Genomic DNA, 19,728 nt, shown 5'->3' with positions numbered 1-19,728 from the left:
TTACATTCTTTTTGTTCTAAACCATTTAAAAACCTTCCATAGATCGTGAAATTTGTGTTGGAAAAGACGAAAACACTATTTATTGCTGAGTTTTTGTGTTTACTTCTAACTGCGCATGTGAACTAAATGCCAACATGCAACATATATAAACGTGAGTGTAAATGTATAGGTTCATGTCCAAATTTGTAAGTCCGGACCTGAACCTGAACCTCTGGACCTGAACCTGGACACGAGTTAAACTTCGCAGTGCTACTGCGATTTATAACAGATATTATTTTCGCTCGTCCTGATGCAATGATCATGATTGGTCACAAATGACGCTGTACGAGCAACCGTATTGGTGAGGCCACATATGACGTCATGCCATGCCGCCTGAGAAAACATATCGTCCGATGAGACAGAAATATACACCAGAACATGCCGTCCTAACTCTTGGGTTCACTGTTCACTGAAAGGTCGGATAGAGTGTAATAGTAATAATAATCTGGTGTATTTTGCAGCCAGTAGGTACCCAAAGTATGAGTAATGAGGCTGTTTAATAATCCATTGGAAAATCCATTTGTCTTCAACTAACCCGCGTAACTCTAGCCTAAATACCAGAGCCAAGTCCGATTTCAAAAATATCTATCGTTCGATAATTTTGAGATCGGGCTGGGGTCTGGTATCCAGGCCATCGTAGCTAGTAAATGTCTTGTAGAAATGGTACCATCTGTAATTTTGCTCTGCCATTTCTATCCTGCATTCGACCGAATGATAATGATTCGGCGTTTGTTAATGAGTAGGTTTTGAAGTTTAGGTTTTGCTAGTCTTCATTCATGTGTAGTTCTTGTTAACACTGTTATGATTTTCCACTATCATTAGTGTGATTTCTTTACAATTGAATTTTATCTCTTTTTGGAGTATTTATGAAAAAGTTCTGTCCCAGCAGCCCCATACGACTGAATGGGCTTTCCATGCATACCCAAGATTGATAGATAAATAGATGTAAAGAGAATATAATCAATATAGATAATAAGATAAAAGGAATAGAAATATCTTCGTAATCCTATCCATGAATAGCTAGAACATAAAAACAATTCTATACCGTAAATGTGCTTTACATTATAGATATGGACATATGGAAGGCCTTCTACTTGTTGAATGTATTTCATATGTTGTTAATCTTGTCTCATGTGAGAACAGTATCCCCCTTGATTGGCTATTTCCTAGAGCGCCCTCCACTAACTGCTCAGGGCGCTCTGCTCTAACTGGAGTCATCATCATCTAACTGGAGCAGAGAATATAAAGACCACTCTATTGTCATTCTGATGATTCATGATGATGTAATGAAAACTTTTGAATGAAAGGTCGAAGCTGGTAAATCGTTGTGTCTCAGTCGTCATCCTTCTTACGCCTAATCGAACAGTATATTTCCCTTTATGCTCTATGTACAGTATACGTATGTACGGGCACTGGTAAGCGTATGCGTGTAAGCGTGTGTGTGCGTGTGTGTGCGTGTGTGTGTGTGTGTGTGTGTGTGTGTGTGTGTGTGTGTGTGTGTGTGTGTGTGTGCGCGCGCGCGCGCGCGTGTGTGTGTGTATGTGTGTGTATGTGCGCGTGTGTGTGCGTGCGTGTGTGTGTGTGTGTGTGAGTTTGTTTCGCACGATGCGCGCGTGCCTTGTGTACGTGTGTGCTTTGAGTGTGTCTGTCTGAGTGTGTGTGAGTGTGTGTGTGTGTGTGTGTGTGTGTGTGAGTGTGTGTGTGCTTTTTGAGTGTGTCTGTGTGAGTGTGTCTGTGTGTGTTTTAGGAACTAGGAACAACACCTTTTTAGCTCTTATACCCGTACACATCCACACCTGAATACGACGACCCCCTCCCCATACAGATGGAATGCCCCAGTAGGCGACAGTGCTAACTCAAACCTGACACAGACGCGAGGCATGCGGTACGATGTCGTGTTTATTGTTTATTGTTTATTGAAAAGATCCCCATTAGTGAATACATGTACAATTCTGACAATGCGTCACTAATCTTCCTGGAGTCTTAAGACACACACTTAACATAATACATTAACAGAACATTGAGACTATTTACACCTTAATTCACAACCTATCCAACCAACCTAAATATAGACTTAACGTTATACTTAAAGGAAGACATTACCGCAAAACCTTATTCTTAAAATAAAAGTAAATGTAGTTGTGAGATCGAGTAGCTGAGAGGTCAGAGGTCAGTATCAAATATTCTAAACATTAATTCTATATACATAGTTGTCAATAAATGTCCTACCACCAGTGCTGCAGAGGTTTGTAAGTTTGTGTCTGTGTATTTAGTCTGTCTTTGATGTGCTTTTTGAACATGGACGGTGTGGCTGATTTGAAGTGTTGTGGTAATGAATTGTAAGATTTAACACACCTGTAAAGGAAAGTCCTGGTAGCAGCAGAAGTTTTGGGTTTGGGCAATCTTAATCCCCCCCCTTGAGCTAGTCGGGTGTTGTGTCGGTGGGTATTTTTGATTGCATGTAGTCTTTTGTAGGTAGCTTCTGGTTTCTTAGCTGTAAGGATTTTGTGGAACATAGTGAGGGTTCGGGTATAAAGTCGTTCGTTTACCTTTGGCCAGTTCAGTTTTCTATGTAAGTCATCAGTGTTAGAAGTGTACTTTGCATTAAGTACTAGCCTGGCAGCCTTATTTTGCAATGTCTGTAGTTTATTTAAATGAGATGTAACGTTATACATCTCTCCAAGCGCTACATACTTGGCAATGACCTTCGGTCTTGAGCGGCCTCACACCCCCTGGCGGCGTCTCTTTAGAAGTCTTCTTAAAAGTCTTCAACGCACTTACCAACGTAAAGTAAAACGATATGTGACAGAGCCGCTTTGGGCCAACTGTAGAAAATGAAGACAGCTGAGTTCTTGTCCCGGAAAGGGCTCGGTTGAAACAATATACGAGATCACAGACGTCTGAGGACGGCCACCATGTGGGAAGAGATTTGTCTCACATGTGGTTTTGTGAAAATTGATTTTGTCAGTGTGTTCACAATACTATCTGACCTTATCTGTCTTTTCCTACACTCAAGTCTTGGGTTACCTCTGTGTATATATTGGCGCGCGAATTTGTTTTTGTTGTGTTTTTGTTTTGTTTTGCACAGATGTATCTTGTGGTATTTTGATGGTGTTTACAACATATACATTGTATAAAAACCTCACGAAGACGTGTTATTTGATGTGTCTTAGATTTTGTATGAGGTATCATTTGTTAGAAAGCTTTGGAGAATCCACCACCTACTGCCACCCATATATGGAAATGTGGGAGGCGCTTTTTGCTTGGGGCTAAATAGTCATCTACCGACACGTGACACATTGTTTGGGGACTAGGTGACTGGTCAAACTAGTTCTGACTGTAACACTTTAATTTTAACGTGTTCGAGTTATTACACCAAACTATTGGATCATCTGCCCAGTAGTATCGTAGGCTTGCGAAAAAAAAAGGTATGTTTCTTTTGTTTTGTCGTCGAACTGTAATTGCCAGAATGTAGGTCACATATTCTTTGGGTAAGATGACTACGACAATTACGTTCAATGTCGTGATTTCGAGCAGGTCTGATTTGTGTGTGTGTAAACAAAGCATTAAAGACGCATTTTGTAGAAATTTAGAAGCAGTTGTCTATCTGTTGACATGTAATAGAGTAAACGTAATACTGTCTTGAATCTGGGTTATTTATTCCAAGGAGAAATTGTTTATGTGACAGAAACTGGTCGAACTAGTCTTGACTGCAACACTGTATTCATTTTGGTCGCCATATCGCTTATATTTTCTTTGTACAATGTGTTTAAGTTGCTACACCAAACCATTGGATCATCTAGACTATAGCATTATAGGTAGACTTACGAAAAAGGATGTGTCTTAATTCTATTTTGTCGTCGCTTTGGTGTGTTAAGTCCTCCCTACCCACCCCTATTTCTGTTTGGTTTAATCCACTTGTTTGCGTCCTCTGACAACTCAATCCTCGCTCCACTGCAAGGTTTGAGAAATTTCGACTGTTTTGAGGGCTAAATACGGATATACTCAGCCTTGTTGTTATATTGTTCGTGCTATAGAATGTAGGTGGTATTGTATAGGATGCGGTATGTACTATAACCAATACTATAGTGAAACTTTAAATGGCATCCAGCGCCTGTGTTGTTTTGTGTCAGTGTTAACTCATGTCAATGTTGTGTTACGTTAGACCCCCTTTCCACTAGACGGCGATCGTGCTGCGCTCTCACTGCGACCTAAATAGGATATGTGTAATCTTTACGTTCACACTTGGTATATTATACAAAATTTAAAAGTGTAACTGAGAAGACAACAAAGCACACAAGGTGTAAAAAGATTCGTTTCTTTTCTATAGAATTCGTTGAACGATCTGTCAAATTTGAGGTCGCAGAGAGAGCGCGGTGAGAGCGCCGTCCTAGTGGAAAGGGGCTATTAGTACTTTGATCAAGAAATATGACAAAACCATAACTTTTTCGACATTGAATGTCTCCTTTTTACCCTCAGATTCTGGCATACGGAAGTCATGTTTAAAAAGCTGCTCCCTACGTTAGTAGTCTCTCTTCTAGTTCTGGGGCCCATTTTCTATTTTTCACAGGTAAGTGAACTGTAGTTCCAAGAAAGAAGGTCACATGTTGTAAGGACAGGGTGATTGCGAAAATAACGTTTTATCGTAAGAAGTAATACCGTCTTGAATCTGGTTATCATAAGAGGTAATACTCTCTTGAACCTGGTTATCGTAAGATGTAATACCGTCTTGAATCTGGTTATCGTAAGAAGTAATACCGTCTTGAATCTGGTTATCATAAGAGGTAATACTCTCTTGAACCTGGTTATCGTAAGATGTAATACCGTCTTGAATCTGGTTATCGTAAGAAGTAATACCGTCTTGAATCTGGTTATCATAAGAGGTAATACTCTCTTGAATCTGGTTACCGTAAGACGTAATACTGTCTAGAGTCTGGTTACCGTAAGACGTAATACTGTCTTGAATTTGGGTTCACATTTTTGGGTTCATATTTTATCTCGGAGCAAGCAAGTTTAGAATGTGTTTTCTACCTATTGAAGTCTCCCCAAGATACTGCACAATCTCGCTAGTATACAACCTTGCCATTATCATAGCTCGTACACCAACTTATAACTATAAGAGTGGGACTTTCCCAGTAAATGTTGATATTGCAGGAATAGTTTCATGTATTTGTCACTCATTATATATGTGTATCGTATATTTCAGATAAGTGATAGACTGCGTACATCCTTACCCATTTTCCATTCGCTCAATAGCCGGGAATGGTAAGTAATTTTCAATGGTAGATATTTAATGGTGTTTCAAAATATCAATCTTTCTCATCCTTTGCTCTCATAATGAGGGTGGAAATTTGCATGATTAATGTGAAAATGTTGATATTCCTTTGTGGTAAATGATCGGAATTTCAAACTTGACATATGTCCGACAGTTGAAGGTAAATATCACCTTGCATAGATTATGCAAATGTCTCCGTCGTTTGAATAAAGTCTACTAATGTACTCTTGAACTTGAAGATCACGCCAAGGACGATCTGTGAACTGTGAAAAAACACAAACCACAAACCTAAAAAAAGATAGCAAGAGAAGGTAAAGGGGAAAAATCGTTTTGCTTTTCAGGGGCACAAATGAGACAATACAGGAAAACAAACAAGCGACAGAAGCGTTGCCGACTGCATGCAGCCCTCGAAAAAAGTTTGTCTTCATCAAAACCCACAAGACCGGTAGCTGCACTGCAGCGGTCATTGTTCGCAGATACGCCATCTATCACAACCTGACGGTACTGTACCCAGCCGTGGCCAGCGGGCCCAACATGCTCGCCTGGCCATTTCAACCCGCGGAAGAGGATTACATCCACACCCCAGACGAACAGTATGATGCAATAGTGAACCACATGCGGTACAATAAAATATGGCTACGCTCCAAGTTCCCTGCCGATACTGCCTACTTCTGTAAGTATGTTTTTGACTCCGCTGTGGAGTCTATGTTTTCGGTCTGTGCGTTTCGTTGAATGCACTGTCAGTACGGTGACAGGAAGTAAGTGGGAAGATGACCGCAAAGTTCGTACTTGCCGGAGTAGCAGGAGGTACTTAGTCATTGATCAGAGTTGACAATCCTGGTCATGGAGCCAGCCAGTGGAAACCATGACACAAGGAGATGTTGTTGTTTTTATTTGTGTGTATTAGCATTTATCTTGTGGTCCTATATTACTTTTCTATGAAAATTGCACACCATACATGCTTTGAAACCATCAAAAAGAAAAAAAACTAGCTTTCTTAAATTTTTCCTTCTTTCTTACCTTCTTCCCAACAGCCATCATCAGAGAGCCAACCGGTCATTTGAAGACCGCCATGAATTACTACAGTCTCCCCAAGTTAATGAAGATCAAGTCTAAGAACCCTGTCCAGACGTTTCTGCAGGACCCGTGGAAGTACAAGGACCTGTCTGAGGCTTACTTTGACTTCTGTAACATGACCTGGGACGGCACCAGGAACCACCAGGCGTTTGATTTAGGATACCCTACTAAGGCAGCTGACGACATGGTAAGTCTGTCAGCCAAACTCCATATATGGTTTCTTTGTAATCACGTGACTATGACGTAATATAGCGTCCGCCATCTTGGTAGTTTATATCGGGTGTTTAAATGTTCTCAACATTTCACAATACCTTGGCCATCCAATAGTAAGAGTATGTAAATCTACGCACGTCCGTACATTTATACAAGATTGAGCGTTCCAAAATGGCCGGTCGCCATCTTGGATCCATGTGCTCAACCAACATGGCCGCGACAGCCATGTGTCAATAATGACGTCACCGTGCGAAAGAACAATAGTATCAGGAGCCAACTTTTGTAGTTGTCAAGCATATCACGCTACAAATTCACCTTTGGAATCCTTCATCTGATATCAAAATGATATCGTTACTTCTTCTAAATTTAGGAACGAGCTCGAAAATACATCGGTGAGCTAGAAGCCGACTTCACCACAATGTTAATACTGGAACACCTGGACGAGTCTCTAGTTCTCCTCAGACGTCTGATGTGCTGGGAGGTGCGAGACGTTCTGTACGACGTCGCACCGAAGAACAGCCGAAACTACTCCTACAAGAAATACGTCCCCACCGCAGAGGAACTCGCCAACCTCCGCCGGTGGAAGGCCGTGGATTACTTACTGTATGACACGTTCAACGCCTCCTTGTGGAGAAAGATTGCAGCACAGGTAAGTGTTTAATGAGGTCTTTTTTTCTAAATAGCTCAGAATTACTTGTCTCAATAAGCCAGTTCACGGTTTGAATTGCGCGTGTACAAAGTGATGCTATGTGGGTAATATGTCAAAGTTGAAGGCCCCATAGGAGACATAAATAAAACGCGTTAAAGCAGGGCATGTCTCAAGAATGGCAAAGACAAGAATTAAGAGGAACATTTTTTCTCATTATGTATTTCTATTACTAAAAAAGTTCATATCTACCATATATCCAAATTTGGTTGGTCTGCGATGGTTACTTTCCCCACAGGAGCGGTTTATAGTCAAGTCAAAAACACTGTGTTTTGAGGCTGTCAGGCCTAGATGCACATTGGAACTACATCATATTGGAGAAACATTATAAAACCCGGAACCAGAACAGATTACAAGCTATGGGCCTTCACCTTTGACCTCGCGCATGAGCAGTGAGAACCGGGAACCGACTTAATCATATTGATTCCAACCATGCACCCTAGATATCAGTCAACTCCATTCAGATTATGTAGGAAGCTTGATTTGATAAAAAATTGATTCGACATTTGTCGTCCACACAGGGTCCGGATTTCTATAACGAACTTCGTTACTTCAAGGAGGTGAATAAACGCGTCAGTACGTACTGTCATGACAGGAAGAAAGGCGAACCCAACCTCACAGTGGTAGCGTCCAAGTGGAACTCAGAGTTTCAAGTAGACTCTTATATCTGCATGCTCATAAAGTCACCGGTAAGAAAAAGAATTATAATTATTTAGATGCATTTCGTTTAGACTTTGCTGTGCCAAATGAATATCAGATATAGATACTATTAACCAGGTTGGTAGGTCAATGCACTTATAAAGCTCTTATAACACAAGCCAAAGGCATTTTGGCTGCCGACATTTGGCAGATACCTTTCTCAGAGCCTGAATGAAATTTACTACTCCTTGCCGCATGGTGGCGTTGTGGCACGCATGTGGTCTCAAACGTGACTTATTCAGTATCCCCTCGTCTCTACATCTGTTCATGACTTGTGCAGCTTTTCTAGCTGTAATAGAATGTTAACAGATTGCATGTTGCGGTGTCGATTTACGTTGCAATACAAGAAATCGAAACCCTACCATCTTCCACGTATCCCCCATCGTAAGACAATGTGCCCTACAGATTATGCAGTTGATGCCCTTCTTTTCCTCCACAGGTATCACCGCTTATGAAGTATATACGAAAAGACACTCCTGACGGAAGAAAAGGGTATGACATTCTGCCACCTAGATCAAACATGAAAGCGATCATCCAGGGACAACCCACCTTCAAGTACACCATTGAACGGAAAAAGTATCTTGAGTCCAAAGCCCATCGCAAGCGCAAGCGGAAACGCACAGGCATCTAACACTTTAGCACTAACTGTCAGATTATGTGTCAATATTGTTTTGTCTCTAATAGACTTTCCACCTGGAGAAATTGAAGATAGCTCTACTACCTCGACTTCCCATGCAATGAACGGGAAAATGGACAGGTGAACAGTTAGAGGTGCTTCGAATATGTAGTTAATGGACGGCATATGGTATCGTGATCGTATAATAATTCATACATTTTGTACTTAATAAACCCATGGCCTGTTGTTTTCCATGGCAAATTATTATCCAAAGTGTGGTATACAATATCATTTTGCAAAAATTCTCTATTGTCACAAATAAAGAAATAAATGAATACGACAACTCAATGAACTGTGTTTTATGTTCATGGTATGACTTAATTTCTAGACTTGATTGGGATTAAGCAAGTTAACGTTCAGTATATAACTAAATATATATTTCGATAGACAGAAAAACAGATATAAGAAGAGAGACAGAGAAACATAATAGAATAATAAAGGAGAGATACAGACCAGCAAATCATCTCAATTATTCTCAGTTCACCCTTCACGGACAGACATCGCCTTAGGGCTGTTCTGGCCTACAGTTACAACCTGTTGAGTGGCACCTTTTTCCCGTTTCGGGCATGCCATAGGGGTTAAGGCGCTGTATGAATCGGTACGTAACGCTTTTTAATTTCATAATATTATAGTAAGCTAACACGATTCGCAAGGTTTACAACAAGACCCTGTAGGGTTCAAAATGAATATCTAAAATTTAAAAAAAAAATGATTCAAAAATGCACATTTTGGAACTCATTTTATCCAGCCCTTTTGATTTGTTTTGTTCCATTCTAAGCGATAGCATCAATGGGTTAAACCACACTATGTTGTTCCGACACCCCATAGGTTATTATGTGTAGGGTATACATACTATAAAGTAATGTTTGTAAGCGTCCTGGTTGCTACTCTGTTTCTAGGGCCTACACATGTACATTCCTCAGAGCCTGAATGCGCTACTCCTTGCCGCATGGTGGCGTTGCGGCACGCATGCGATCTAACACGTGACTGATTTTGTATTCCCCTTTTCTCTACATTTGTTGATAACCGCTGTAGATTTTCTGACTGTAGGAAATAGTGTAACAATATGGGTACTTCATACGGTTTACGTTGAAATACAATGACTCGAATCCACACTGTTCTCGTTGTAAACCGGTCATGATATCATGTGCTCTACGAACTTAAGCACTGCCTTTTTTGCTACTTTTCCCTTAGGTATCAACGCTTGTGGTGTATATACGAAAAGATACAACGAACGGAAGAAAAGAGTATGGCATAATGGGGGCAAGGTTAAACTTGGCCTCAATAATCAAGGGACAACCCACCTTCAAGAACAACATTGAACATGACAAATATAATAATTCAAGAACCTCTGGCTAGGAGGCGTTATGACGCCATTAATTTTGTCCCTAACAGACGTCCCAACTAAATAAATAGAAAATAGATATAGAAGCCATCGTAACATTGTACCTGTTTACACACGTCATATCCATGGCAAAGTATGTGAGGCATTTATATGTCATTGACCTTAAACCTTTAGAATTGACGTCAATCAATCTTGTCACGACATCTCGTTGGTGGTTAGCGTGAATGTCTTGTTGCAGCAATGACGGTTGGAATTTGACTGTATTCTGAAGCTTTATCACACAATAGAGTAATTGAGACAAAAGAAAACAAACAATAAATGCGATATAATTAGATACCCCTCAACAAACGTGAAGGTCCTTCTGCCTTAGTTCGGTTGTCTTAATCTCTTCCTTATTTGTTATAGCTCCAAAATTGAAAACAAAATCTTGATAACAAGCCTTTATGTGAATGGCACGTCCACTTCTTAAGCTTATTTGTATTACCATTTTGTATATTTGTCGTTTGTGAACTGCCAAACAAGCTACACAAGGCCTGTTGGTTTCCTGCAACCATCACAATCTACGTTAAATAGACTCTCATTTGTAGACAACAATGTGTTCACATAGTAGCTCCACTAGGGTGTACTCTAAAGTTGGCTTTACCAGGAACTATTCATCTTTCCTTTTATGCCTCTGCCTTGGGATTTGTATTTCAAAGTAGGCAGACCATGGACAATACGGCGCAGGTTTGAGGCGACTTTCATGACTTTCCACTCCGTCTTGTCTTTCACTGATGCACGTTCTCTGATATTCTTCCAATGTTGACTTTCCTGTGCAAGAAACAAACGTACAGTATAACAACTTGTCATGGTTCGTGTGACACTTCAATAGATCTAGAACAACTGAAACGATTAGGCATTTTACTTTAAAACAACAATCTTCACTAGACTAGACTAGACTGGCTGACAGTAGTATTAGTATTAGTAGCAGTAATAGTAGATCTAGAACAACTGAAACTAATAGGTATTTTACTTTAAAACTCCAGTCTTCACTAGACTAGACTGACTGACAGTAGTAGTAGTAGTAGTAGAAGTAGTAGTAGTAGTAGTAGTAATAGTACATGGAGTAGAAGTAGCAGTAGTGCATGTAGTAGTGGTACATGTAGTAGTAGTAGTAGTACATGTAGTAGTGGTACATGTAGTAGTAGTAGTAGTAGCAGCATCAGTAAAAGGAGTATACATCTTGATGATTAAGTGGCCATATCGCTGAAGATTGAAGCTTAAGGAAAGCATATAAAGAGCCCGCTTCATACCCCGTATATTGTGCCTCTGCAGTGCATGGAGTCTGCCTCAAACTGTCGACTCCACTTGGACGCCTTTATGACGAGAGGCTGTTGATGTTGACAGTTCTTTTTACATTCACGCTTCTCCATCATCCTGTGGCAAAACTCGCTGACACGCTTCTTCACTTCTCGAAAGTAGTGGAGCTCTTCGTAAAAATCTGGACCCTGTGACAACAGATGGTCAGGCATTGAACATCAAGAGCATCAAACTAGCAAGGGTTCCTTTTATAATTCTGAATTTACGTTTCCGCTTCTCTATTCTTGCAGTCTCACAGAACCAACTATTAACTATAGCCTCCTAATTTTCTCCAGACCATAGGCCATCTGTGGTTAAAAGTTGGTCGACGACGTTGCCAACTACTGGACTTTTGAAAATCTAACTCAGGGAAAGCCATACTCTTCTTAGATGCAATAAGAAGAGGAAAATGGTTCTAAACAAAAGTACTCCTATACATGTCATCTAGCGGATTTACCTGTGCTGCAATCTTCCTCCACAAGGAGGCGTTGAACGTGTCATACAGTAAGTAATCCACGGCCTTCCACCGGCGGAGGTTGGCGAGTTCCTCGGCGGTGGGGACGTATTTCTTGTAGGAGTAGTTTCGGCTGTTCTTCGGTGCGACGTCGTACAGAACGTCCAACATCTCCCAGCACATCAGACGTCTGAGGAGAACCAGAGACTCGTCCAGGTGTTCCAGCAGCAAGACCAGCGTGAAGTCCGCTTCTAGTTCACTGATGTACCTACGAGCTCGTTCCTTTTAGATAGAGGAAACGATGGGATGTAAGTTTATGTGCAATGGCTAGTCTTTGGCACTAGTTCGAGATCGGGAATGAATTCTGAGAATCGATGGGAATTCCTTAAATGGTCAGGAGTTTCAATAACCATCACATGAACCATTGTAGAAAGAGCTTCGTAACTAAAATCACAACAACGAATCACACCGAAACGAAAAAGACTCGGAGTCAAGAAATTTGCCCAATTTAGACATAAATACCTTATCTTCTGCTCCCTCTGTAGGGTACCCCAAATCAAATGACAGGAAGTTCCTGGTACCGTCCCAGGTTACATTACAGAAGTCAAAGTAAGCCTCAGACAGGTCCTTGTACTTCCACGGGTCCTGCAGAAACGTCTCGACAGGGTTCTTAGACTTGATCTTCAGTAGCTTAGGAAGATGGTAGTAATTCATGGCTGACCTCAAATGGCTGCTTGGATTCCGGATAATAGCTGTGTGAGAATCAGAGATTAATACTTTGTCTGAATTTATTTCGCGGTTTTGGACACTAACGAAGGACTCGTATTTTACAGCAAAACAACCACTTAAAAAAGATCCATTTACAGATATATAGCCACACCCCTCTTATGTGACAAATCGTTTCATCGCTATTTCTACATGCATCCACCATCTAACGTGTGTGTAATGTTTCTTTGGATATCGTATGGTATGGATGGTAATCGTCCCTTACATATGTAGGCTGTGTTAGCCGGGAACTTGGTCTGTAGCCATGTTTTATTGTACACCATGTGGCTCAGCAGGACGTCATACTGTTCATCTGGGGTGTGGACATAGTCCTCTTCTGCAGGAGGGAAGGGCCATGAGAGCAGATTCCCTCCGGTTGGCATCAGCACAGACAGATGGTGACTGATGGCGTATCTCTGGAAGATGTTCACGGCAGTACAGCTCCCGGTCTTGTGCGTTTTGATGAAGACGAACTTGCTTCTTGGGTGGCAACTCTTTGATGACATTACTGTTTCCGTCCTGTTGTCATCTTTGAGGTGAGGTTGGTCGCTGAAAAAATGTATTGTTACCACATTTCCCCCAGTGGTCCACTGGTCATATTACACATAAATGTACATTTATCAGAAAGTCCTCAATCAGATATGTTGTTGTGACAGTCTATATACATTTAGCAGACACTTACTGTGTTTATTTCATGTAAAATTGTGGTGTGGTGACCAGGAATACTTAAAAGTATGATAACATCATGTTATATTGCAATGTTGGCATCCAAACACCCCTCTCATTCTCGTCCACCTATTCTAGTTCTATGTGATGTAATAATACCTTTCTGGGGCTCTCATGTAGATTTATTGGAAAACCATGGACCCCCCCCCCTCTACTGTCCAATGACTGTTCCTAGCACCACACAGGTTCTTACACTTCCAATGGCTTTTGAGAATGTTACAGGCACACAAAAGAGTGAATCCATACGTACTGCTGTCCAGAAGATGATTCTTCAGATGTCTGGTTACCGTTCTGTGATATCTGTGGCCGAAGTTTTGGACTTTCAATTTGAAGAGTCATCTCTCTCTGTAGACACAAAGTAGTTTTGATATGTCACAGGGTTACTCTCACAAGCTAAATACAGTAACATCCAAATCTAAAAAAGGTTGCCCCATATTAATTGTCTTAGAGGCCAGTGAATGTTTAACTCGAGGAGCATGTTTCTGCATTTATCTATAAGTATTGACTTGTAACCACTTGTAAATTACTTGCAAATGTATTTTACTAACCTGGGAATAGTAATAAATGGCAGCTCCATTGACGACGATGGCTAACATCACAGCGAAAATTGCTCTAGTGTTCATCTTTGCTTGTTGTGGTCTAGTGATTGGAACACAGTCAAAGACAAGTTAATACTTATCAAATGTATATGATCCGCTTTCCCTCTATAAGGCCTTTCACAGAGATCAGAGCGCATGTGCGGCGATAGGAATTCTAGGTAATATGTCAAAGGTATAAAGGCCCTGAAAAAGTAAACAAAACCCGCCAGGGCATTGTTATGCAAATCGAAACAATGGTCGAGACAAGGAATGTTTTCTTTTTCAGGGCCTTTACCATTGACATATTACCTAGAATTGCTGTCGCTGCACTTGTTTTCTGATCTCTGTGAAAGGGCTTATTCCATGGTCAGTAGAGTGGAAGCCAGTTAGTTGTACATTTGTATATGGCTTTCGATAACATTTTGTGTACAAAGACTTGGGTGTGATGATGTATATCCATGGCCACATATAGCTCAATGCATTGATTAAATCGGACTGGTATAAACACAGCACCAAACAACAACTACTTTTGTTGAAATACAAGAACTTAAACAAAAATAGATATTTCATTACCTTAAACAATGATCTTGGTGTTTTCTACATGTCGTACGCGTGCTCCATGTCGAATACATAGACTTCTCCAGCACTATCATAAATACGTACCCAACACCTGTAAATCGTGCTCTGTTCGCCTGATCATTCACCTGTGGTGCACACCTGAGGTACTACACAAACTCAATTATCTGCTAATTCGTCACGGTAACTATGTTACTTAATCAAACACAAATAACTATAAACAACAATGATTAAGACAACTGGACACATGTACACATCCTTTACAAGTAGACGCTCTGTTGTCCCAACAAAACGATATGATAAATAGTAACAAGAACTAGAGTTCCCCGAAGACATACCTTCGCCACACAAATCAGGTTTGTTATGTAGAATGATGCCTGTAGACATAAATAAGATCCTCATTGCATTTTATTTTATATGTAAATACTGTTCAAAGAATGCAGTGCAATATGAACTACATTTTAATAGTCAATGTTTATGTTACAATTCCGAAAGAAGACAATTTTTCATTGAAATCAATGAAACTTTCCCAAGCTTCTCACACCTTAGGCCATGTTGATTTGATTATATGGATGACATCCTCCGGGAACTCCAAAACTGATGCGAGCGAGCGAATAAAAAAAAGTTTGGCCCCAAAAAATTTGCCTTCAGTATGAAATCAAAGTGGCCAGGAAGGTTGAACATAGGACTAAACACACATAGTATGGTATACCAACAGTTAGGCGTAGGGACCAGTACATCATACGGGTGCAAAACATTTTTTTCTTCTTGGACCATTACGAAAAAAACAGACCTGAAAAAAAACACATAGGAACAGGTTTCGCCAATTACAAAATGGATACAGTATGTCGGCAGCCATTTGGGGTCTAACCGGGGGGCCAAGAAGACAACAAGAGCGAAGTCAAGTAGAGTGTAGTCAATTGCACCAAGTTTCTACAGTCAAAGGTACAGAGACAGTTAGCCTTTATTACATGGAGATGGGATTTTAAAATGCAGTGGGAGTCCAATAATCCACCAAACAGATTCCTTTGTAGCAAAATTGACCAATTACCATTATTTTGAGTATTGCCAGTTCTCAAGTTTCCACAGACAATCAGGTCCAGGTTCATGTCCGGACCTGGAAATTTCTGTACTGGTACCTCCCCCAACCAACAATAGATTTTTTTTTCTTTCTGTCCTTTCACATCTTATTCTTTGACTTTAGATTCATTTTGTGCATTCTATGGCATTAGTTGTCTGTTTTTTGATACTTTTTTTTCAATCTACGGAATATTTGTGCTCATTCTACAGCTGCTTTGCACAATTTATTGTGTGGTCGAAAACTTCTTTTTTTTTTGGAAATGGCCGAAAATTGGTGCGAGCGCGGATGTCATCCATATAATCAAATTAACGTGGCCTTACAGACCAACAAAAGCAATCTTCTTGCTTAAGTCATCCAACCCCTTTATTCATAAAAATATTTGACAATTCATCTCCTATAATATATCCTATAAAATATATGTATCCGTTATACATTTCAAGCAAAAATATTTTACACATTGAGTCTTCTGCCTCCTCAAGGTTGAGCAAAAAATCAAGTTTTTTGAAGACTGAAAGCATGGTATTGTTTTGAGGCTGCCAATGGACAGAAATCTATATGTACATCGACTTCACACGCGTATTTTGTATTTGTGTAGATATCAGTCTAATACGATCCTTTTCTATATTCGTTGCGATAAATCGTTTGACAGTAAGTCCTTAACTTGGCCAAGTCGTTGACATGCAAAAATCTGTGAAAATGGACTCAAAATTTGTTTTGGCTGTTGCCATGGCAACAATGGGTTTTGACAGGAAATAAAGCTATTTTGAGGGGTTGTGGGCCAAGTTTGCTGCAAAATATGAGGCAAATTGATGTTTTGACCCTGAGCACTATTGTTTGATCCTTATAGACATTTGCTCTTAAACATCCCATAAGTCAAACTAACATACGCAATAATGCCTTTATCTCGATACTCTATCCATGTCCATGACAAGCTCTTTAAACGTTGATGACAAATTTATAAAGTTTTGCTGTTTGTATGTTAAATCATTGCAATGCTGTAGGAGGCAAAAATTATGTAAAATCTATTCAATTAAGTTTCATTAGGAACTGCCATGTTGATTGTGCAATAAAGTTTGAAGTTTAAAGGTACTTCTGCCTTAGTTTGATTGTCTTATTCTTAATATCTTTCTTATTTGTTATAGCCCCAGTATTAGTTTTAATAAATCTTCATAACAAAGACGTAACGAAAATGGCATACCCACACCCTTTGAAGTTCATCTGCATCATCATTTTGTATATTCGTCGTTTGTGATGTACCAAATAAAGGTACACAATGCTTGTTGGTTTCCTGCAACCATCACAGTGTACGTTAAATAGTCTCTTATATTGTAGACGACAATATGTTCACTTGGTAGCTCCCCTAGGTTGGGCTATATAGTTGGGTACACTCAAAGGTTGGCTTTACGTGGCACTATCATCTTTCCATTTTTGCTTCTACCGTCGTATTGGAATTTTACAGTAGGTAGACCATGGACAATACGAAGCACGTTTTCGGCGACTCTCATGATTTTCCTCTCTTCCTTGTCTTTCGCTGATGCACGTTTTCTGATATACTTCCCAAGTTCAATTTCCTGTGTTAGAAACAAAGGTACAATGTAACAACTTACACAACTTATCACGGTTCGTGTGAAACTTCAATAGAATATCTGAAACAAATAGGTGTTTTACTTTAAAACTTTAGACTTACTAGTAGTGGTAGTAGTAGTAGCACATGTAGTAGTAGTACATGTAGTAGTAGAAGTAGTAGTAGTAGTAGTAGTAGTTGCACATGTAGTAGTAGCACATGTAGTGGTGGTACATGTAGTAGTAGAAGTAGTAGTAGTAGTAGTAGTAGTAGTACATGTAGTAGTAGTAGTAGTAGTAATAGTAGTAGTAGTACATGTAGTAGTAGTACATGTAGTAGTAGTAATAGTAGTAGTAGCAGTTGGTGCAGTAGTATTAGCAGCTGCCTCGGTAGAAGAAGTATACATCTTTGCAATTGTGTATTAGTGGCCATATCGTTCAAGATTGAAGCGTAAGGAATCCACTACATACCGTGTATTGTATACCTCTGCAGTACATGGAATCTACCGCAAACTGCGGACTCCACTTGGACGCCTTTATGATGAGAGGCTGTTGATGATGGCGACTCCTTCTACGTTTACGCGTGTGGCAGAACTTGCTGACACTCTTCCTCACTTCTCGAAAGTAGTGGAGCTCTTCGTAAAAATCTGGACCCTGTGACAACAGATGATCAGGTATTGAACATCAAGAGCATCAAACAAGCAAGGGCTCCTTTTGTCATTTTCAATTTCGCTTCTCTAGTATCCTTATTCTGTTCATTAAGCGCACCTGTCTCGCAGTGCCAACTATGGCCGCCCAACCTTCTCTAGACCATGCTGCATAGCAAGGTCATCTGTGGTTGGAAGTCGGTCGGCGACGTTGCCTACTGCTACAAAGTCATATTCTTCTTAGATGCGTTAAGAGGAGCAAAATGGTTCTTAAGAAAAGTAGTCCTATACACCTGTGACAGGGGATTTACCTGTGCTGCAATCTTCCTCCACAAGGAGGCGTTGAACGTGTCATACAGTAAGTAATCCACGGCCTTCCACCGGCGGAGGTTGGCGAGTTCCTCGGCGGTGGGGATGTAAGATTTGTACGGGTAAGTCCGGTTGTTCTTTGCCTCGATGTCGTACAGAACGTCTCGCACCTCCCAGCACATCAGACGTCTGAGGAGAACCAGAGACTCGTCCAGATGTTCCAGCAGCAAGACCAGCGTGAAGTCCGCTTCTAGTTCACTGATGTACCTACGAGCTCGTTCCTTTTAGATAGAGAAAATGATGGGATGTAAGTTTACGTGCAATGGCTAGTCTTTGGCACTAGTTCGAGATCGGGAATGAATTCTGAGAATCGATGGGAAACGGTCAGGGGTTTCAATAACCATCACATGAACCATTGTAGAAAGAGCTTCGTAACTAAAATCACAACAACGAATTCAACGAAACGAAAAAGAATCGGAGTCATGAAATTTGCCCAATTTAGACATAAATACCTTATCCTCTGCTCCCTCTGTAGGGTACCCCAAATCAAATGACAGGAAGTTCCTGGTGCCGTCCCAGGTTACATTACAGAAGTCAAAGTAAGCCTCAGACAGGTCCTTGTACTTCCACGGGTCCTGCAGAAACGTCTGGACAGGGTTCTTAGACTCGATCTTCAGCAGCTCGGGTAGACTGTAGTAGTTTATGGCCGATCTCAAATGGCTGCTTGGCTCTCTGAGGATGGCTGTGTGTGAACCAAAGATAGAACGAATTTTATTGCAACAAACAATCATAGAAGACATGTACATCTTCTGCCATATGTAATAAGAATCCATATATATTGTCCCATATGTACAATGTCATGGTTGTCACAGATTAATTTGTACTTAAATTTGCCATTTAAGCTACTGATTAAAGTCTGTATAGTGAATTACACATATCACAGCAAATGCAACAACCCAAAAGGAGATGACTGTTTTGTCGTTGGTTGTTTGACGCTGCTTGAACGCTAACTAATGACGAGATCAAATATGGTTATGGTAAATGAAAAACTCTGAGCAAAAAAATCATTTTTAGCTTTTGACTCTGGTATTTCTACCTAAATCCATCTTACTTGTGTGTACGGTTTGAGTATACGTAATCGTCCCTTACATATGTAGGCTGTGTTAGCCGGGAACTTGGTCCGTAGCCATGTTTTATTGTACACCATGTGGCTCAGCAGGACGTCATACTGTTCATCTGGGGTGTGGACATAGTCCTCTTCTGCAGGAGGGAAGGGCCATGAGAGCAGATTCCCTCCGGTTGGCATCAGCACAGACAGATGGTGACTGATGGCGTATCTCTGGAAGATGTTCACGGCAGTACAGCTCCCGGTCTTGTGCGTTTTGATGAAGACGAACTTTCTTCGGGGATGACAACTCTTTAATGACATTACTGTTTCCGTCCTGTTGTGGTCTTTAAGGTAAGGTTGGTCGCTGAAAAAAGTTGTTTTTTTCTTGTTACCACATTTCTCCCGTAAACACCTCTGGTCATATTTTACATAAGTGTACATTCGCCAGATAATCAGATATATTATTGTGACTTTCTCTGTACGTTTAGCAGACACTTATTGTGTGTACTCCATGTCTATCCTTAAAGCATGATAGCATCATGACATCATGTTA

General features: G+C 40.5%; 3 protein-coding genes across 4 annotated transcripts; 1 reads left to right on the top strand and 2 right to left on the bottom strand.

Moving 5' to 3' along the window:
- Positions 1–4,509: 4,509 nt before the first annotated feature.
- LOC118406233 (galactosylceramide sulfotransferase-like) lies at positions 4,510–8,973 on the top strand. Of its 2 annotated transcripts, XM_035806152.1 has the most exons (7): positions 4,510–4,609; positions 5,246–5,304; positions 5,656–5,987; positions 6,349–6,578; positions 6,975–7,253; positions 7,832–7,999; positions 8,449–8,973. In XM_035806152.1, exons 1-7 carry the CDS (start codon positions 4,538–4,540, stop codon positions 8,638–8,640), a joined length of 1,332 nt encoding a protein of 443 aa, XP_035662045.1. In that variant the 5' UTR covers positions 4,510–4,537; the 3' UTR covers positions 8,641–8,973. The 2 variants fall into 2 exon arrangements, with proteins under 2 accessions (XP_035662045.1, XP_035662046.1); XM_035806153.1 differs by lacking the exon at positions 5,246–5,304 and having other exon boundaries at positions 4,540–4,609.
- Positions 8,974–9,413: 440 nt separating this feature from the next.
- On the bottom strand, positions 9,414–14,627 carry LOC118406230 (galactosylceramide sulfotransferase-like). The gene is made up of 8 exons (XM_035806149.1): positions 14,465–14,627; positions 13,862–13,952; positions 13,564–13,658; positions 12,814–13,136; positions 12,345–12,574; positions 11,826–12,104; positions 11,323–11,517; positions 9,414–10,840 (listed from the first exon to the last, which is right to left on the bottom strand). The coding sequence occupies exons 1-8, from the start codon at positions 14,542–14,544 to the stop codon at positions 10,670–10,672; spliced, it is 1,464 nt and encodes a 487-aa protein (XP_035662042.1). The 5' UTR covers positions 14,545–14,627; the 3' UTR covers positions 9,414–10,669.
- A 1,159-nt stretch (positions 14,628–15,786) lies between these two features.
- On the bottom strand, positions 15,787–19,521 carry LOC118406234 (galactosylceramide sulfotransferase-like). Its single transcript, XM_035806154.1, has 5 exons — positions 19,217–19,521; positions 18,580–18,809; positions 18,070–18,348; positions 17,583–17,765; positions 15,787–17,119 (listed from the first exon to the last, which is right to left on the bottom strand). The coding sequence occupies exons 1-5, from the start codon at positions 19,494–19,496 to the stop codon at positions 16,937–16,939; spliced, it is 1,155 nt and encodes a 384-aa protein (XP_035662047.1). The 5' UTR covers positions 19,497–19,521; the 3' UTR covers positions 15,787–16,936.
- Between the last annotated feature and the right edge of the window lie 207 nt (positions 19,522–19,728).

Source organism: Branchiostoma floridae, chromosome 18 (assembly GCF_000003815.2).
Source record: "Branchiostoma floridae strain S238N-H82 chromosome 18, Bfl_VNyyK, whole genome shotgun sequence".
NCBI lineage: Eukaryota > Metazoa > Chordata > Leptocardii > Amphioxiformes > Branchiostomatidae > Branchiostoma > Branchiostoma floridae.
Note: the sequence above shows the minus strand (reverse complement) of the source record. Positions and strands in the feature narration are given on the sequence as shown.

What these genes read in the sequence shown, in the direction of transcription:
- LOC118406234 (XM_035806154.1), bottom strand. Translation starts at nt 19,496, where the DNA reads ATGTCATTAAAGAGTTGTCATCCCCGAAGAAAGTTCGTCTTCATCAAA. An exon ending in GGCTAACACAGCCTACATAT is followed by an intron (nt 18,810 to 19,216) that starts GTAAGGGACGAT and finishes GTTCACACACAG; the next exon opens with CCATCCTCAGAGAGCCAAGC. An exon ending in GGAGGAAGATTGCAGCACAG is followed by an intron (nt 17,766 to 18,069) that starts GTAAATCCCCTG and finishes CTGTTGTCACAG; the next exon opens with GGTCCAGATTTTTACGAAGA.
- LOC118406230 (XM_035806149.1), bottom strand. Translation starts at nt 14,544, where the DNA reads ATGATAGTGCTGGAGAAGTCTATGTATTCGACATGGAGCACGCGTACG. An exon ending in CCATTTATTACTATTCCCAG is followed by an intron (nt 13,659 to 13,861) that starts GTTAGTAAAATA and finishes TTGTGTCTACAG; the next exon opens with AGAGAGATGACTCTTCAAAT. An exon ending in CAGAGGGAGCAGAAGATAAG is followed by an intron (nt 12,105 to 12,344) that starts GTATTTATGTCT and finishes TCTATCTAAAAG; the next exon opens with GAACGAGCTCGTAGGTACAT.
- LOC118406233 (XM_035806152.1), top strand. Translation starts at nt 4,538, where the DNA reads ATGTTTAAAAAGCTGCTCCCTACGTTAGTAGTCTCTCTTCTAGTTCTG. An exon ending in CTAAGGCAGCTGACGACATG is followed by an intron (nt 6,579 to 6,974) that starts GTAAGTCTGTCA and finishes TTCTAAATTTAG; the next exon opens with GAACGAGCTCGAAAATACAT. An exon ending in GGAGAAAGATTGCAGCACAG is followed by an intron (nt 7,254 to 7,831) that starts GTAAGTGTTTAA and finishes TCGTCCACACAG; the next exon opens with GGTCCGGATTTCTATAACGA.